At 47.6% G+C, this 20,024-nt stretch overlaps 1 protein-coding gene across 1 annotated transcript in view; it reads right to left on the bottom strand.

Moving 5' to 3' along the window:
• Positions 1 to 306: 306 nt before the first annotated feature.
• The window catches only part of LOC144167410 (uncharacterized), a 31,450-nt gene continuing 11,732 nt past the window's right edge, over positions 307 to 20,024 (bottom strand). Inside the window, exons 4-6 of the mRNA XM_077696680.1 lie at positions 15,677 to 15,751; positions 12,494 to 12,547; positions 307 to 466 (exon numbers count right to left, since the gene is read on the bottom strand). Of these exons, the coding sequence (XP_077552806.1) occupies positions 383 to 466; positions 12,494 to 12,547; positions 15,677 to 15,751 (213 nt within the window). The 3' untranslated portion in view covers positions 307 to 382. The remainder of the gene's footprint in view (positions 467 to 12,493; positions 12,548 to 15,676; positions 15,752 to 20,024) is intronic.

Here is a 20,024-nt window from a genome sequence, read left to right as displayed (position 1 = left end):
CCGATCACCGTGTTTTTGGACCTTTTGAAACACGTTGCTTCTACATTTCACGGACCGTAACCCATCCCAAGGTTTCTGGTAGGTAATTCAAATCAAGATATATAAGACGATAGGCTACTCAGTTTACCATTAGTATAATAAAGTCCTGCATACGTAGCCGAAGTAGTGGTGAATCTGTTGCGGTGGGGGGTGATGGCGGGGGCAAGATAATCTATTGAAGTTACACACAGCTATCATGCGGCAAAGCGACTACGGCTACATTGCCGTGTGGACGGCGACTCTGAGACTAATACGGGGAGCCCAGTCTCTGTAAAAGTTTATTCTCATTTTTGCTATTTAGTAGAGCCACAAGCACCATTTGCATAGCATCGTCGTTGTCTATTCAGCCGGAGCCAAGGTCTTTCAACCATGTGAATCCCCACAAAACGTACCTTATATCACGAGGCATGTGTTGCGAGGCACAAATCTGAAAAGTGAAAAATAATGTATTCGACAAAGTTTTTTGTTTGAAACTATCGATTACAAATTACGTTTTGCGCGCAATATCAGTACACCTGAAATGTTATGTGCACCATAAAGAGAGCCTGCAAACCAATTTACTAAACGCAGGAATACCGTAGCGTGTTCCGGTAAAATCGTGGCAAACAGGCACGTACTGCTTTCACTCATGAAAAAGAGCCTCCAAATTGGATCTCTCCACAATACCTACTCCTGAGTGTACCAATTTTGTACCAACTTTACCCCCTTTTTGAGTACTATTTTTATTCAGTTCACTGGTCACCTGTCTTCAGTACAAAAAGTTACATCGCGGCTTTTTCAGAAGTCGGATGGAGGGATCTGACGGTGTTTTCATATGTGTTGAACTCAGGTGTTCCGGGTTCACGTCCGAAAAAGGTAAACAAAGGCCTTTTACACATATTTGTTTGTTTCCGCATACAAACCTACGGCGGCAAATAAGGAAAAACCCCCACTGGACAATTTGACTATGCTCTTGATCCTTCCTACAGGCAGGATCCAAGGAATAAAACCAATTATGGTTTCCATCGTACTAAGTTATAGCTAGGAAACAATATTTGTCGCCCAGAAATGCTATGCGTTAAAGATCCTCCTAAATACCACGATAAATGCGGCATACGCAAAAGAAACTTTCCGGGAAGGGTGGCTGTCGTTTCGTCTTAAAAAATGTCTTCAGAAAGACTGCAGCACGAGCATTTATTTTTCGATTTAATTTTCACATTTTCGCATATCCGCAGTTCTCTAGAGGGGGTGCAATTTGATACAGCAGGTTGGCTTCGTATCCATAACAGCGACGTATCACAAGTCTCCGAAACATACCCCCCCGGTTCTCGCCAGTGATTAAACACTTTACCGCAACAGATTTCATGTATTCTACAAGCTCCTACAGCACTATGGGCAGGAACAGCATCTTAGAAGATTGCTATAAAGCAGTGTTGCGCAGCCCCATGTAGCCAGGATTCCAAATAAAGAATGCATTGGTCTTCTGAAGGACGTGCAATGTATTAGCACATTTTTAGCGGAATCTCCGCCAGAATAAAAAATAAATACAACACCAATAAATTTGTCCAGCCATTGTCGCCCTGGTGGGTTTCTGAACCTTTGCGTCGTGAATATAACCAATACGTTCAGGTAGCTGAATCACCGCCAATATCACCTGTTGTAACCGTATAACTTATAAACCACAAGCTCTAAAACATAATGCCACAGCAAGAAGAAGACAAAAGCTGGGTGCTGAACCTCTGGAGACAAAAGAACGGAATAAGTCCTCCAAGCTGAGCGGACTGTCTAATGCCCGACATCGTGTACATAGTGTAAATTCCTCGCTCACATCTTCCATGGTTCATTTCCTTTGCCCTGCCTTCACGTGACAATATTATTTTTGTAAACATTTCCAGTGTCATATTATAAAGCATTGCCTCGAAGCACAATTCCAACAGCTAAGTAGAAAAAAACGTTGATCAGCTTCCCCTTCTTGGTGACCAGCAATTCCTTGGGGTAAACATGGTCAGACCTTAACCAAGACGTGTCGGTTATGTCCAGCAATTATTGATTTTGCCGAAATAATCACTTCCGATCGCAGCGATTTTGTCGTCACCGTGTGCGGGAGTGTGCCAGGCATCGACTGGTACCACTTTTACCCGGATAGTGAGTGATTTTCAGACGATTTCTGCGAACTTTCTTCTCGCCAACGAGGAAGCTGCGGTACGCCTAACCGAACCGCCGCGCCTTGGCTCAATACGTGGCCGCACGTGCGGCGGCTCCCGGCTGTTACAACCAGCCCCGGCGAGGCGCGCTCGCTCGCCTCGCTCGACATGGCCGAGGATGCACCCGCCGGACCCAAGGAAGACCATCGCCCGGATATTTCCGCCGCTGTTTTGGATAATCCCACCGAAGATATGGATCTCGGCGTGCCAGTGCCCACGGACCCGCCTGCCACGTCGCACGAGGCCTCGATGTCACCGGCCTTTGACATCGCCCGACGATTCGGTCGCACCGTCATCGCAGTTGAAGCCGACGCCCTTTCCCCGCGAGACACCGAAGGATGGAAAATCACCGGTAAACAAGTAAGACAACGCCTCTCGGCCCCACCATTACCCGATCCTTGTAATTCCGCACCCGCGAAGTCCCCTGCCAGAGACGCAACCTTTGCTCAACGAGTATCAGCCCGCATTACCCGAGCCGCACGAATGCCAGGAATTATGCCCAAGGAAGACATTAAGATCGTCATGCGGCCGAGGGGCGGCCTTAACATTGCCCGAATAGAAGCCAACATCATCATGTCGTGAGTGCTCACAGTGGCCGGAACGCCCAGAGAAAGCGCCCGCGAAGACACCATCTGCACGAATGTCGCGCAGAACATCATAGTAGTCACCACCCCCAGCGAGACGCGCCACGAAATACGCTCAAGTCCGCAGTCTTCAAATAGGCGGAAGCCGTTTCGAGACACACGCATACCGCTCTGCCTCGCACGGCACTGTAAAGGGTGTTATTCGCGGAATCGCCATCGAAGGACACGGACTCGGACATTCAGGACAATGTGCTCAACCCCACCAACCCGATGGCGCTCGAGGCACACAGGATCAGAAACACCACCACGGTAGTCGTGTTATTTGCGGGCCCAAAGGTGCCGAACTACGTCAAATACGGCTCCATGCTCATGCGGTGCGGGCTCTACAGACAGCATTACGACGTCTGCCGGCAATGCGGCCAGGTCGGCCACAGGGCTGACGTGTGTCCCAATCCCAACGTACGAGTATGCTCCGCCTGCGGAGCACCCAACCCTGCTCAAGGCCACGCCAACGACTGCAAACCACGATGCAAGCTCTCCAACGGACCACACCCAACCGGGGAGGCAGGCTGCACAAACAAGTACACGGTTCCCATAGTGGTCACCAGACGGCGCTGGGAGCGACGAGCGGAGGCGCAGAAACAGCTTCAGCTGGACCGCCGCGACTTCCCGCAGCTGCAGCCGCCGCCGCAGCGCCCCGAGGGCTGCGGCAAAGCCGCTCTCGATAAACGAAGCAACGGGCGCGAGATATCGGCAAGCCGCGGCCGCAGCGCACGCCGCTCTGCGTCGTGAGCAGGCAACCGAAACGGACTGACAAATACTATCAGCTGGGCGGATGCGGCCCCACCACAGGCCCCGACGGCACAGCAGAGGCAGGACACTTCCCGCACAAGCCCAGAGGTGAACTAACTACGCTCGGAAAATGTGCAGCTCAAACGCCGCCTCGAAGAACAAGACGCGAAGATCACAGCACAGGCAGCCACCATCGACGCCATAAATGCAAACTCGCCCAGCTGCTCTCGCTGCAACAACGGCCCCCAACAAGCCACCACGAGCCCGGGAACACCGCCCGCACTGACGCCGTAATCCCCGAGGCAGACAATGCACTGGAACCCATAACTGAGGACAACGACGTCGACAGGCCACAGCCGGATCGAAACCCCACCGCAAATAGGACCGCTGAGCCTTTCCCGAAGCGAAGAGCGTTGGAGAACACCAAAGACAGAAGAATCCAGGCGCGCCTCGATCATCAACAAGACCGCCAAGACATACTAGAAGCCGCAATGAAGTCCAATACCGACCGCCTCACAACCCTGGAAAGCATGTGCCAACAAATGATGCACACCATGCAGAGTATCCAGGCGATGATGCTACAAATCCGGGCACAACTTCAACCAGAGTACGCCCCACCACCGCCACCACCACCACCGCCGCAACCAGAGCAACAACTGCCATATACCCCGCAACAGCCCAATCATGGACAGCAGCCCCGGCTCCCAACATACAGCCAAAAGGGCGTCGAAAGCCCGTAGCCCACTGCGACACCTCACGGTGTGGCAATGGAACGCCAATGGTATCCAACAAAAGAAGGCCACGCTACAACAGTACATACAACAAGCACCTCACAGAAGCTCCGATGTCCTACTCATCCAAGAAACACACAGCGAGACCCCCCTCACTCTACCGGGCTACAGAACGCACGCCAGCCCACCAAGCGCCAGGGCCGCCAGAAAAGGTTCGGCGCAAGGAGTGTGCACCCTCGTGCGGAAAGGCCTCACATACGTTGACCACGCCGCCCTTCCCAACTGCGCCATCAAACACTGCGTTGTGCAGGTGATCATCGGAAAGAAGAAGGAGAGCGTCTACCTGGTCAACGTATACAGCAACCCCAAACACTACCAGCAGAAATTCCGAACACTCATCCACAAGACCTGCCAGCTAGCCCAAACCGACGCGGCACTCCTATGCGGAGACTTCAACGCCCAGCATCAGAACTGGGGATACCCCAAGACAACCACTAAAGGCCGGCAGCTCCTCGACGAGGCAACAGACGCTGGCTTCTACCTGCTCAACGACCCCACGGCGTGCACATGAATCGGAACGTCGGCGCAGAGGGACACCAACCCAGACCTCACCTTCCATAAGCCGACGCCCAACCTCCCACCCGCACATTGGCGCAACACTGAGGAAACACTGGGCAGCGACCACTGCATCCTAGAAATTCTGGTGCCGCTCCGCTACGGGGGCGCCGCCCCTACGCTCCTCAAAACACACACGCCGTCACGGAATGGAGCGAGTTCAGAGCCAAGCTCGAAGAATACGGCGAGGAAGACACGGCAGAGAACGACATCGAAACGTGGACCCAGAGAATCATCGAAGCGAGGAAGGGCGCAACCACGTCGATCGAAACCGACGAACACCTCCCCCAAGTCGACAGTCACCTCGCACACATGCTCGAGGCAAAGCAGTCCCTGCAACGGCGATGGAGAGCCCAGAAGCACAACCGTAAGCTACGCAAACGCATCGCCCTACTCAGCATCGCCATCGACCGCCACAGCGCCGCCCTCTCACGCCAGCCGTGGAATGCAGTGTGCCAACAGGCGGACGGGCAGCTACACAAAGGCCGCACCTGGAACCTCTTACGCCACCTACTAGACGAGTCCAAGAGCAAGGGAACGCAGCGACACTCGCTCCACAGAACACTGCACAAAGCAATCAAAGATCAGGGTGAGGCCGAGTTGCGTAAAAGCCTTGACGCCAGATACCTGCCGTCCACGCCACGGACCCCACTCCCTGACTACACCGGTGCGGACAACCCCCAACTCGACGCCGACATCGAGGAATGGGAAATCAGAGCCGTATTACAAACGCTCAACTGCAGCTCTGCAGCCGGACCAGACCACGTCACAAACAAGGAACTCCGCAACCTGCCGGACACGACAATCGCAGCCCTCGCCAAGCACTACAATGCCTGCTGGCACGCAGGCACCTTACCTAAGGCCTTGAAGACAGCGAAAACAGTCCTCATACCCAAGCCCGGCAAGCCCTCACACACCGACAACCTCTGACCCATCTCACTCACGTCATGCGTCGGCAAAGTACTCGAGCACGTGCTGATGAACCGATGGAAGAGATACCTAGAGGACAACGAGCTCTACCCCCACACCATGATCGGATTCCGGGAAAAGCTGAGTACACAAGACGCCATGCTCCTCCTGAAGCGAGACATTTTGGATCGCCCGCCGGGGTGCCGGGACACCTGCGCTGTGCTGGGCCTAGATCTCCAAAGCGCATTCAACAAGATACACCACAAGGCCATCCTGGAGCAAGTATCGGCACTCCACATGGGAACGCGAGCATTCGCCTACATAAAGAACTTCCTAACAGAACGCACCGTTACCATCCACGCCGGCGACATCGAGCTCGCCCCCAAGACTCTCGGCTCTGAAGGCACTCCCCAAGGCTCGGTTATCTCGCCGCTCTTGTTCAACTTGGTCATGATACGGGTAGCCACGGCTCTGCACACTGTTCCCGACATCCGGCACACCATATATGCCGATGACATCACCATTTGAACAAGAGGCGGCAGCGACGGTCAGACCGAAAATGCACTTCAGCAAGCAATAGAGGCAGTCGAGTTCAGCCTCGAGGGCACAGGACTCAAGTGCTCTCCTGCGAAGTCTGAACTGCTTATCCTACCACCAGGACCAAACCGGAAAGATGGTATTGCCGCAGCCAACATAGCACTACATACACGCGACGGCGAAAGCATACCTCAAGTCCCTAAAATCCGCGTCCTCGGCATGCACATCGAAGCGCACAGACGCAACAGATTCACAGTGAACAAGCTCGTCACCAAGATCACCGTGGCCACGCAGCTGATCCGCCGGGTCTCATCGAGACACGCCGGCATGAAAAAAGCACATGTACTGAGACTCCTGCAGTCTTTCGCTATCAGCCACGTCGCCTACATAGCCCCGTACCACAACTGGAGCAAGGCCGAGCGTGAGAAAATTGACGCGGCAATACGCAAAGCCTACCGAACAGCGATCGGCCCTACCAGCACGCACGCACATACCGGCTTCTCGACCTCGGCGTCCACAACACTCTGGCAGAAATAGCAGAAGCCCAAAACACGTCCCGATAACCCGGCTGTCGACCACGCGTTCTGGACGACACATCCTGCAACAAGTGAATATCAGGCCCCGCAACCAGCCCGCCGAGGGCACGACCAGCCTATCCGAACCCATGCTCAGACTCCTCCGAGTCCGCCAACTTCCCAAGAATACGAACCCGGAACACCATCCAGAACGCCGGCTGGCTAGAGCCCGATCGCTAGCCTCTACGTACGCCACGCCCGGCCCAACTACTACACGGCAGTCGCAATCGCAGCATCCGATGGAACAATCCGCACGGCCGGCAGCTTCAAGGCCACGGACTCGCATCACGCAGAAGAGCTCGCGATCGCCCTCGCCGCGACCGACCCTCGATGTAGAACGATACTCAGCGACTCACGAACAGGGATCCTCCGCTTTGCGAACAACACAACAAGCACCAGTACGGCCCGCGTCCTCCACAGGACGGGCCAAACCCGCCAACACCCGATCTTCATTAGTTGGTATCCTGCACACGTGGGACCGCTCAACCCGGAGGGGCGGATCCATAACCGGAACGAGGAGGCTGACTGCGCAGCGCGAGGACTTACGTATCGCGCGACGCACACCAGCCAACACTCGGACCGCAATCGGAACAGCCAACTGCGAGCCGAAGAGAGCGAACCAGTACCACTGGAGACGTACGGAGACATCCTGAGATGGTACCGCCACAACAGGCAGCGACTCCCTGCCCCACACCCGCAACTAACGCGCCGCGAAGGCGTGCTATACCGCCAGCTACAGACGGACTCAATCCTGACACCCGTGCTCGCCAGATACATCTGCCCAACGCTATACAACACCGACCGTTGCATCATCTGCAAGACTGCCCCCGCTACGACAGCGCACATCCTCAACGATTGAACTAACCTACAAACACACTCTGAAGCACAAGAATGGCCACGAAAAGTGCGTGAAGCCATCACCTCCTCAGACTACAACACACAACTCCAGGCCGTCCGGCAGGTGGAGGAAGCCCTGACCCGACAGCGGGAAGGACCTGCGGTGGCGCAAACCATGACGGGCTCGACCCGCCCGGGATCGGGGCCGACCCCCACGGCCTAATTCACTCTCCCGGACACGCAATAAAGTTTCTCTCTCTCTCTCTCTCTACTGCCTAACAAGTGCTAATAAGAATGCTAAACTAAGTGGTGGTGTCCCAAGGAATGTTAGGTCAGAGTTTTTGCCCAGGTGTGGAAACACATGAAATGCAAGTCCACTGGTTATACTACCTTTCCGCCCTCATCACACTACTGATTGGGCTCACCATTCGTATGAGCCCAAGTGCCCCGTTCCGTAAAAGCAGAAAAAAAACATTCTCAATGCGCATCCCCATGCGGAGACTTATTGGCGCAATGTTCCAATTTGTTTGAAGGTTAAGGAACCCAGACAAACTGCAATCTTCATGCGTGATCTTTCCTGGTGACTTCCTGGCGGCTAGTGTAGTCCGCCGAACTAAATGGGTAGCTGTTTAGGGTGTTCAACCTTTACAATTTGCGCAAGAAATATAAACATGTTTAGGGCACCCCTGAAATCTCAAACGTACAATTTCAAGACTCGGCTGGTCACACAACACATTTCAATCCGCGTAATGCTATTGGGTTAAATTCCGCGACAACTTCAAAGATCGCAGGGTGTTCTATCTCTGCTGCCGTCTTTTACTACATAAAGCATGGTTCTGCCCTTTAACTAAATAGCAAAACAGATGATCGCGCGGGTTAAGCTGATAAAATACGCAACACGCGCCCTCACGAGATTTACTACAGAACATTTTGAAACACGGCTGTGGATGCGTACGTGCTTTCCACAAGCATAACGCCAAGAAAAACATAGAATGTTCGTTTTATTTAACTACAATGCAATTGCCCCTACACTGTCGTACTTTATATCTATGCTGTAAAAACTGCAACATATCAGCTGATTACTATTATTCGATACAGCAATGAAGGCATAACAAATAGCATAAACACCGACGGGCTAGGGCATCGCGGACCGGAGCGCGCACTTGAGAAGCACCTTAGAGGACTTCGTCGTCGAGTAGGCGCAAACAAGAAGATTATATTTTGACCATTTTTATTATTATCAATATTACTATTATTATTGTTGTTGCTCTGAAATAACTGAAAATGATCAGTAAGTACGAGAGTTTCGATATATACTATCAAAACACTCGAGGTCTACGAACTAAGTCCTCTGAATTTATTAGAAATATTGTATGCTCTAAATTTTCTGCTGTTGTCATTACTGTAACCTGGCTTTCCGATGATATCTCGTCTTCCGACTATTTCCCTTCTAACTATCAAATCTTTAGAAGCGACAGAAAATAAACTGGACCTAAACAAAAATGTGGCGGGGTTCTCGTTGCCGTTGATCATTCAGTGCAGTGCATGCGGCGTGCTGACCTCGAGACTCTAGACGAATCAGTCTGGCTTGAGGCAGGCCTCACGAAGGGCGAGAAGCTACTCATCGGTGCATTCTATATATCCCCGAATGTATTACCTTCTGTATTTAATCGAACACTCACATCCATAGAAAATGTCTCAAATGCACACTCCAACCATAAGCTCATCATACTTGAAGACTTCAACACCCCAGGTATTCGCTGGAACAGTCTTTCCTTTGAGCACAAAAACCATTATGCAGCGCAGAAATGCAGCATGCTATTAGATTTTCAGTCGTTCACCTCCATGCAGCAGTTTTGCCGCATAGAAAACTCTTGTGGTAATGTTCTAGATGTGTGCTTCTCAAACTTAAAAAGCGAACAAGTGTGTGCCTCCGAAATATCCCTTGTGCACCCCGACAAGTTTCACCCCCCTCTTATTGTCTCTGTCTCGATCGCGACCCAGCATCGCTCTGGTGGTGTTGACAATTGTTCAGTCCCGCGATATGCTTTCAAGCGTGGAGATTATGCTGGGCTGTATCACTTTTATTCATCTGCTGAATGGTCTAGTGTTTTGGATGTCAATGATGTTGACGAACAGGTTCGACGTTTTACCCAAATAGTCAGAAGTGGCATGGAAAAGTATATCCCTTGTTATAAGCCTGTTCCTTCCAAATTTCCCCACTGGTTTTCTAAATAACTTCGAAGTTCGCTTAAACTTAAGGATAGCGCCCACAAAAAGGCCAAGCGTTCTGTGCTTGACAAGTGGAAAGCGGAGTTTAGTCGGTATAGCTCACTTTGTAAAATCCTCTACCGGCGTGACCACCAGCTCTATATAGAATCGTTAGAGGCTGCTGCGTCTCAGAAACCGGCTGAATTCTGGAGGTATGTACGCGGCCGTTCTAAGGCGTCTAAAGAACACGTTAGCCTGCTTAATTCCGATGGTGAACAGGTTGAGGATGTTGCCACCAGTTTTGCTCAGTACTTTCATTCTGTCTTTCAACTGCCAGATGGCAATGACGAACGCCTATCGTTTAATAACTCTAATTTTAACACACTTAGGTGCGATGAAAAAATTGTCAATGATAGCCTTCAACGGATGAAACCATCATTTTCCTGTGGTGCAGATGGAATTCCAGCAGCCCTCATGAAGGCTTACGGGAACATTTTTGTGCCTGTCTTAACTTCCATTTATAATAACTGCTTACTTTTAGATAAATTTCCTCGTGCATGGAAGATCGCTCGAATTTTTCCAATATTTAAGTCTGGTGATTAGTCAGCCGTTTCTAACTATCGCCCGATCTCACTCCTTTGTGTCGCCTCAAAACTCTTTGAGTCAGCTCTGCACAAAGTTCTTGCTGCCTGCGTCAAGAACGTTGTGATACCAAATCAGCACGGCTTTTTCTCGGGTCGATCGACGGTCACAAATCTTGCAAGCTTTATGACACAGGCTTCGGCTGCAGTTTGAGAAAACGGCCAGTTGGACGTTATTTATTTTGAACTCAGTAAGGCGTTTGATGTGGTGAACCATCAGTTATTAATTAACAAGCTTGCTAAGTCCGGTGTAGACGCAAGCCTTGTTGCCTTGTTGTCCAACTATCTCCTTGACAGGTCCTTTTATGTAGATGTTAACTACAAAAAGTCTAGTGTTTACCCTGCAACAAGTGGTGTAAACCCAGGGTTCCGTGCTGGGTCCATTATTGTTTTCTGTCTTTATCAATGATGTTTCAACAGTGTTAACAAACTCTTCTTTTCTTCTCTATGCTGATGATGTCAAACTATTTAGGCACATTAGCGGTGTTCAGGATTGCTGTGCCTTGCAGAGGGATCTGTCGGAATTATCGGTCTGGTGCAGAAAAAACTGCCTAATTTTAAACCCCACTAAAACAAAGGTTGTCACCTACAGCCGGAAAACCCACCGTCTGCTGTTTTCCTACAGTATTGAGGGAGCTCCTCTGCAAAGGGTTGAGGAGATTAGGGACCTAGGGGTGATTTTCGACAGTACCCTCTCTTTTTCTCCTCATATTAGGCTCATCACCCGGCGAGCACTCAGAAGCCTTGGAAATGTGTGTCGGATTACAAAGGAATTCTTTCCTCCAGATCCATTTCTAATGCTATACAATGCAATATGTATACCACAGTTAGAATATGCTTCTGTTGCCTGGAACGGCATCTCCAAATCTAGTAGTGAATTAATAGAACGTGTGCAGAAGAAGTTTTTATCCATATTTAGGCACCGTCATCACAATCACAGTATTCATCCTGATTCTGACTTATCCATAGTCCCTTCCATCCCTTTCTTGAACTGCAGACGTATGCGTGCAGACCTTAGATTTCTTCACAAAATTGTTCATGGTGACCTTTCTTGCGCAGACCTGCTTAACTGTTTAGAGTTTAGTGTACCACAAAGGCCCACCATGTCGCATCGCCCGTTCTTGACCGCTGCGTGCAACTCCAATCATTCTCCTGTGCGCAGAATACAGAATTGTTACAACCGATTCTTTGAACGCCTTGACATCTTTCAGAAATCCTTTACAATTTACCGTACAGCGCTGTCGAATACAGTATGTTAAACCCCTATGATATGTCTGTCGTTCTTTTTTTTTCTGGAATTTAGTTTCTCTGCGGTTGTGTCTATCCAACTGATAGTTGCCTATTTTTGAAACTGTTTACTGTCATTTGTTCGTCTTTTCATTTTTCTCTACACTCTTGCCGTTGTTTTCGTTGCATTACTGTCAAACTTTGTTGCTCTGCCTGTCGTGTGGCCTTTACGACGGGCAGAGCAACATAGGCATCTTCTTTTTTTATTTTTTACCTGTACCCAGGCTCCGCCTGTGCTTTATTTCTGTCATTTTCACTACTTCAATTTGTGTGTGTCTTGTCGCTTGTTTGTTTCTTGCTATATGTTTCTTGTATTTTGTTTTCATGTAACTACCCGTGCGCCAGCACTCGGGCCTCTGGCTGTTCCTGGGCACGTAAATGAACATGATTGATTGATTGATTAATTAATTGATTGATTGATTGATTACCATTTTTATTAGTACTAGTATAAATATTGGTATATTTTTGTTACTATTATTATTATATTACCCTTCTGCGAGGGCATTGGGGTATATTTTCTCGGAATATATTTCATAAGTACCAAATACTTACCCTATATTTCTTGAGCACAATGGTCCAATTGAAGTTATACTTTGTTTCCCAGTCCTGAAAGCAGAAACGAGGTGTTAACGTGCCTAAGATCAATCTCTGTCACTAAACATTTTTTTGGTATGTACCTCGTGTTACCTAGAGCATTTGCGATACCAAATGAAATCCCCGGTGCATGTGTGTCCGTGGCAGTTACTCTCAAAGCATGATTTCTCAATGTATACGCAATTGTAATGGTGAATTAGGCCCCGATGAAAAACTGGGCCACACTATTTTTATTGCAAGATACTTGTTCTCAGCTTTGCTAAAAGTCAAGAGCTAGCATTGGTTAATGTGAACAAGAAGTCTTGTTATTCATCGTTTACTATTCTCACAAATGATTAAAACAGTCTGCATGGCATACGTACCAGTAGTTTCTTATGCGCGTATTTTCTCGCTAAACTGCTCGGTACGAGCATAGTACTCTGTATAACATCGATTTCCCCACAACACTATAGAGTAACGCAAATAGTGTGTTGCTCCCTAATTGTTTGCCTAACAAGTTTTCCAAGTTCACCAGCTGAGGAAAATGTTAAGTGCCACTATAATGCGTGAAGCTGTAGATTAGCGGCAATCAAAAGTGTCGTCTGGTAAATCAATACGACCAGTGGCCTTGTTGTTGTTAAGTTACCCTTGGCTCAGTTTTGATACAAGCTTTTGTTGCCTTTACTAACATTTCCGCATATTCCGCCTCCGCCACTTCTACAGCAGTATTACGACTTATGGCTGCCAAATATGACATATTCAAACACGTCTCCTCTGCAAAAAGCTACAATACAATAAAAAACCAAACTTTCATCTACATTATCATACGTCTTCAGATTAGACGCATTCTAAGTGATCCGTGATGTCTATTTCACACTCGCACTTTAAATGAATTTTAGCGCGGTTTATGCGCATCGTTTTCTTTACTTCTTGGACATTCAAAGCAGGCAATAAAAGTTTGACCCATACAATTTTTATGTAACATGTTCACACTGCTGTTAGCAAAAACTGTGCACGCATAGGAAACACACTTTGTTTTGTAGTTTGAGTGGCCGCACTTTCCCATTTGGGCTTTGAGCAACTGTCGTGATTCGCGATTAAAAATAAAAAAATTACACGATGCCAGCGCGCAATAATAGCAGCGTTATGTTCCTGCACTTTTAGCTCAGCCGCTTACAATGTTTGCAACGTTTGTAAATCTGCAAAATTTCAACGTTTGTACATGTACCTCTACTAGCAGTAGTAGTATCGTGACTACTGCACCGCAGCAGCTCTGTCGTGAATCGCGCCGGAACCTCCCGAGAAACTGTCACGTAGTTAGAATGAGCCACGAAACAATACGATGGAGGAGGGATGTGCGTACGAGCAGTACGCAGCGCTTACTAGGTTCCGTGTGCATTGTGATCTTAAAAAAACAAGGCGCTAGCTCACATGTAGACCTGGTTTTGCCTCTCCTTTGTCGGGCGCCATTATACGCTGGGGCGAGGTTTTTCCACCGCATGATTGTAAGAGAGACTTCGATCTTTTCAATCCGTTGCACTAGCCTATCTGGGTTCCAAGGTTTACGGTTTCGTTTACACAAAATATATGGCGTTCAAAAATTGACCCGTCTTCTGCATCCGCAAGCTATTCGACCGTATGTCAGCCACCGAGCACTTCCCACACGGCGCGCAACTCGGTTAGTGGCGGCCAAATAGGAATGCGTGCCATCACGAACTGATGCTGGCGTCTGTAGGCTAGTCGCCACAGTCCATAATATTACTTGCGACAAAAACAAAGATACAGATGCGTGAAACGGCATGATACTCCACCGAAAAAGTACGCGACGGATTGTCATCCGCACAGCTAGATAAAAAGGTGGCTTAACGACTGCTGCGGCCGAGCTTGAAGGTCTTTACCCCAATCGGCCAGGAGGAGCATTTCGCCGCATCAGCGCAGAATTCAGGAACACGAGGATTTACTTGAACCCGGTCACCCTATCCGCCCGTGGTGTTCGTGACAAAATATATTTGGAATTTATACGAAAAAAAAACCCACAAGATATGTTCAGGATAGAATATATACACTAAAAGCTCGTTAGGTCGAATAACGCGGGTATGGAGTCTCGGTCCGAATAATGGAAGTTCGATCAAGGGAAAGTGAACAGCAGCAACAATACGCGGTGTTCGTGAAGCAGTACGACATGTCAGTAATATATTCCTTGAAAACGCTCTCATTCCCGCATCGTTTCCGGCATGGGGCGACGGCAAGCACTCTTCGCCCTAAGTGGCGGGTGGGGCGGAAGGCCTCCTCTTCGCCGTTTTCTACATTAACCAGGAGGCGGGCAGCATTCCATTCCACACCAAAATTCAATCATACGGCCACACTCGTGCTGCATCCTCCTCTTCATCGCCACTGGCAGTGGTAAACTTTGGGTTTCTGACATAAGAAATAACGTCTTTATCTGTGAAGGCAAAACAAAGAACTGCGCTCGCATTATCACCGACGTAGTCGACAAAAGCAACGTCTTAAAAGCGTCGACAATACGGGTTTTATTTGGTCTTACCAAAGTTTTGCGTTCTCTCTTTGTTTTTCCCTCCATCCCGAAGACGACGCAGCGTCATGGGTAGGCAGCGGAAGCGTTACTGTGGCCGTACCCCAGATACGAAGCCACCGCCGCGGCTGCACGTAGTTCGAATTATCCGTTCAGGAGCCCAGTCACGTTCGAATTAACGGACCTTGTTATAAATAGGCTTCTAAGGGAGTTTGGCAGCACCAAATCTCATTTTTCGAATTATCTATAAATTGGAATTATTTAACCTCGAATTAAAGAGCTTTCATTGGAACTCCTAAATTTATCTTGTAAGATACCCTTAACCCCCGAATTCAACGAGAAATACAATATTCCGCATCTTAATTATCATCACCACCAAACTGCTGGTGCCCATAGCACAACCTCTGGGTTCACAGCAGTTATAACCTCTGGGTTCACAGCAGTTATAATTGAATCGTAAGTGTAGTGGCACGGCAGCATGTTTCTGCACAGGTTTGTCTGCAATGTAAACGCAAGTAATATTCATTTCAACAGCCGTTACATCGACAATACCCTAAACCGGTGATGTTTAAAATGGCTGTCCCCACCTCTGTTTGGAGGCAGTAGTGGAATTCTTAATTACGACTTACAGGCTTCACTGTGATTCCTGCAGCTGCCAACTTTTCCACACAGTCGAACATCGTTGAAATCAGTGCCTTGGTGTTCTGTAAAAAAGAAAAATTCCGAAAAATGCACCTGCACCACACACTTCAAACACAGGGTAAGGAAGGCGCTTTTCTGAACGGTGGGGAAGAAACTAAGCGTATCACAAAGCGACATGAAAGAAAACTGATGTAGGCCCAACGAGCTATGGAAATAAGAATGCTAGGGGGCACGCTCAGGTTTTAATTAGGAAATAGGCTCATGTGGCAGACACTGCAGCTCAAATTAAGCAAAGAAAGTGGGAATGGATGGGTAGTGATGCGCTAAAAAAACAGGTGCACCATCCGTTTAACTGAGTCTCTTCCAATAGACGCAAACACAATGGGGGTTGTTCATCGTCTCGATGGAGGGATGAATTGCGAATATGTGTGGGGACAGGGTGGATTCAGCTAGTGCCCGTCATATGTGGCTGGAAATATTTGGGAAAGACCTTCGTCCTGATTGATTTCATTGATGGCGAGGTTTAGCGCGCGGACGCTACACAGGCTATGATGCGCGCCGTAGTGGAGTGCTACGGATTAATTTCGACCACCTGGCGATCTTTAACGTGCGCTAAAATCTCGAACACACCGGCGCTTTCGCTTTTCGCCTCCATCAGAAAAGTGGCCGCTGCGACTGGGAACCGAGAGACCTTCGTTCTGCAGCGGAAACAACCAGGATGATGACTATGATGATGGTGGTTCCGGTTGAATAGTAGTGGTGAAACTTGAGGTGTTTAAAATGTTCACAATGGGACCCTATACCCCCTTTAGCAGAAATATCCTGATCAAATTTTCGTTCGCGTATTCTAATAGTAATCCCTTGGCTTTTCGATATGTTACGCGCAGTAAACTACCATTTCACGTGCTCCAGTGGAAGACCGGTTCCTTTATTTCACTGAAATGTACAAGGGCAAAGTGAAAATCTACAGATGTAGGTCTGCCCCCACCACCTCGCGCAATGACCGTTACGAATATCCGAAGAAGGGCTCTCTTATTTACTTCCGACTGCTGCACTCCGCTCTACCTTTACTCATATGTTTCTGCTGAACATCTGCCTCCTCTGCCTAAATCAAGGTTTTGTATGACCAGCTCATTTTCCCGGGAGTCAATCCGTATCTCGAGTGTTCCAGTGGTAATTAGTTTTCGTGAGGTCGCCTTCTAAGATCCACCTTTCCCCCAATTTAACCTCGAAGTCCTCCACCTAACTTTGTTTTCATAGTAAATGCGATAGGATTACGTCCTCTGCCAGTTTGTTTAATAGTTCCCAGGCCTCGCCTATGTTCTCTATGAAGCGGTTTAGTAAGTCATCCAAGGGCCTGCTTTTCCGTTGTAACAGTGAGAGCTCAGTGGCTGTATACATTTTTTCTGACAAAGTTAGCACGCAGTTTGTTACACAACAGCATTGGTTGAGTAGACTCCATTTTAAAGAAATTCTGTGCCTCAGTTCTTTCTTATAGTTTAGAGGTGCGCTCACAAGCTGTCCAGTATAGGTATTTACAATCATATGTAGTGACATTTATTCCCTACGCTAAGAAGGCGCTTTGTATGACTCGACTTACACTCTTACATATTTGTATTTACCTTAATACTACGACTAAGTTTCCGGAGTACGGTTCTCGAAGCACCTTTTCAAAGGCTTTGTACAAATCTATTTACAAGATGTCATACGAAAACCGCCCCTCGCTCAAATATTCCCCATTTACTTGTGTCTGTGACATCCTATATTTATTTAAGCTTCTTTTTTAAGCTATATTAGGCTATATCAGACTTTTAAGCTGTATTTAAGCTTCCAAAACACCCTGTATAGACATTCCGTATACAATTTTGCTGAGAGAGTCTCCCGTTGTTCGGCAGATTTAAATGGAAGTATTCAAACTGTTCAAATCAACCGTTGTTATGACTGTGCCTTTTTTGCAAGTTGTCCTTTCAGAGTGCACTACATCTATACTATCGTGCTCTAAACGCATCTCTTCCTGAATTGGTACCTTCTGAATCAAGAAATGTTGTGCTTTTGAGGTGCCATGCAAAGAGGTAAGATGTACTCTTCAGATGTATTCATTCAAGTGCAAAGAATAAATTTATTCGATTATTGAATAGTATTTCCTGTATCTAGTCCTTCACATTGGTTGTTCAAATTCTGTGGTTTCTCGTGAGCGGCCAACTTCCCGTACAACTTGCAGAAACATAGAGTGGGATGATAAGTAACGCTTTAGTTCTTTCAAATCTCACGCTGTGGAAATAAATGGTATGATAACGATTTTGCAGGCAGGCTTATAATGTGAGGAATGTAACCAACTTCTACTATTTTACCATTCAGACCAGTTCACTTTTTTTGCCGGTTCGCTTTTTGCAAATGTCGAAGGTTTACCGTTCTTGCACAAGCCTGAATGTGTAAGGTCGTCCTTGAAACATTTTCAGTACCTTGCAGCACGATCTGCTTTGCATAACTCTTGTTTAATTTAATAAACCTCTGCATTTTGCGTATTCTGTAAAACAACGAGTCGATTCATGCCGGGCTAAAGAATCTACCGTAATGTATCCGGGCCGAGAATTTTATTTTGTGAAGCAATGATGAGCAGGCTCCAAGTGGAGCATCACTGCCCTGTATATTGGCCCTACATGTTCAAAAAGGCACAAGTTGTGGTGATTAGATATGAAAGTACTCACTTATAGTTTACCTGTGACTATAACCTTAGCACAGCCCTCATAAGCAATTGATTCCGGCTTACACTGCAAAAATTCTTTCTTCGAAACAACGCTTTCCAGCATGAACAGCTTTGGAAGACAGTGAAGATATTACTTGTTCACGCAACTGCCTTACCTTACAGCTATGGTGAAGAACTGAATGAAAGTTCTGCAAACATAGCGAAGCTTTCCGAGAAGTCTCTTCTCAAAGCCAAAACAAAATTTTAACAGCAACCAATGAAATAAACCCAAGTGAAGTCACGCCACGTATTATAAAAACGGTAAATGGAACAATACATATAATGAATTATGTGTAGCTCTCATCCGCCACTAGTTTAAACAAAATTACACGCAAAATACTGAAAAACTCAAAATGACTAACATGTGCAATATTGGCATTGCCGTTTGCACACTATCTTTCTTCGGGCTATGTCACTAATAATACTAATAACTATAAAACAGCAAGAAACTTTTAGACTGGAAAACTGCTTGCACCGCTTCAATATTTTCCTATCCACACATATCCTTGTGCAGCCTCCTATCTAAAGTATGAAAGATTATCACAGGAATATCAATCTGAGCAAAATCATTGCTTACAGTTTTTATCACAGACTTTTTGGCACCGTTTATGCCAAGAAACCCGACTGGCGGCGTTCTTATACTACCTTCACCCAATATTAACTCCAGCGTTGTTGTAAGTCGAGATTTTTCATCCGTCTGCTGAAGGTCGTGTATCAGGTAACGGTAGGATGAGATTCGAAGACCCACCGGCGGCCTCACAGAAGCCGGTTCCCAGAAACACTGATAGAGGCCGCAGTGGTCTCGCCGGCTGCGTTTCTCTCCTTTTCGCTACTAGAGAGACAGAAGAGGGAGATATTTTTTGTTGGTATTTAGTGGCTTAGCTGCCGGTTTCTTTCCTTGAACCTTAAACGTAGCGCGGCGAAGGCGCTCGCCTTCCCGGGGAACTCCCGTTCATGTTCGAGCCGAGACAGTAGAACCGCAGCACCGCCGTTTAAGAAGAATTCACACTATGTGGAACTGGGCTTAATTTTTACACATAACCACCGCTCGCCTACTTTGTGCCGAAGAAATTATTAAAGCTTAAAGTAGTCGCCTTAAAAGTAGCGCATTGGCGAAGATGTTTTTTATAACTTCAGCAAAAGTTCGGAAGAAACCTCATGTTCATGTGCGCACAAAGACGCGGAAATGCAAAAATCGGCCCTTCATATTGCTCTTAATCGACTTATATTTCTTTAGCTGCTTTTACTTTAGGTGCTGTGTTTATGCAGAAATGTTGTATCATGTTTCAGGAAATGAATCTTGATCCTTGCATTTTCTTATTCACTCTCTGCGCCACTGCGTCTGGTGTGTGTTTCTTTCTACAAAGCCCTGACACAATGCCCCAGGTCTCTGTTTTTCTTGAGGTAACGAAACAATATTGGTTTTCATGGCAAGGAGAGTTACATGGGGGTGATAATTAAATATTTAGAAACAACTTCTGGGAGCATCTCCTTTCAATTTAGTACATAATGAGCGTTTATCATTTTAGTAATGCAGTGGAAGTGCAGTCCGGAAAAACTAAAAGCAACTTTCATGACACCCTGTGCAA

Source organism: Haemaphysalis longicornis, unplaced genomic scaffold, assembly GCF_048455015.1.
Source record: "Haemaphysalis longicornis isolate Haplotype H1 unplaced genomic scaffold, Haemaphysalis longicornis Haplotype H1 scaffold_2, whole genome shotgun sequence".
Taxonomy (NCBI): Eukaryota; Metazoa; Arthropoda; class Arachnida; order Ixodida; family Ixodidae; genus Haemaphysalis; species Haemaphysalis longicornis.
The sequence above is the reverse complement of the archived record's forward strand: the minus strand, read 5'-3'. Positions and strand labels throughout refer to the sequence as shown.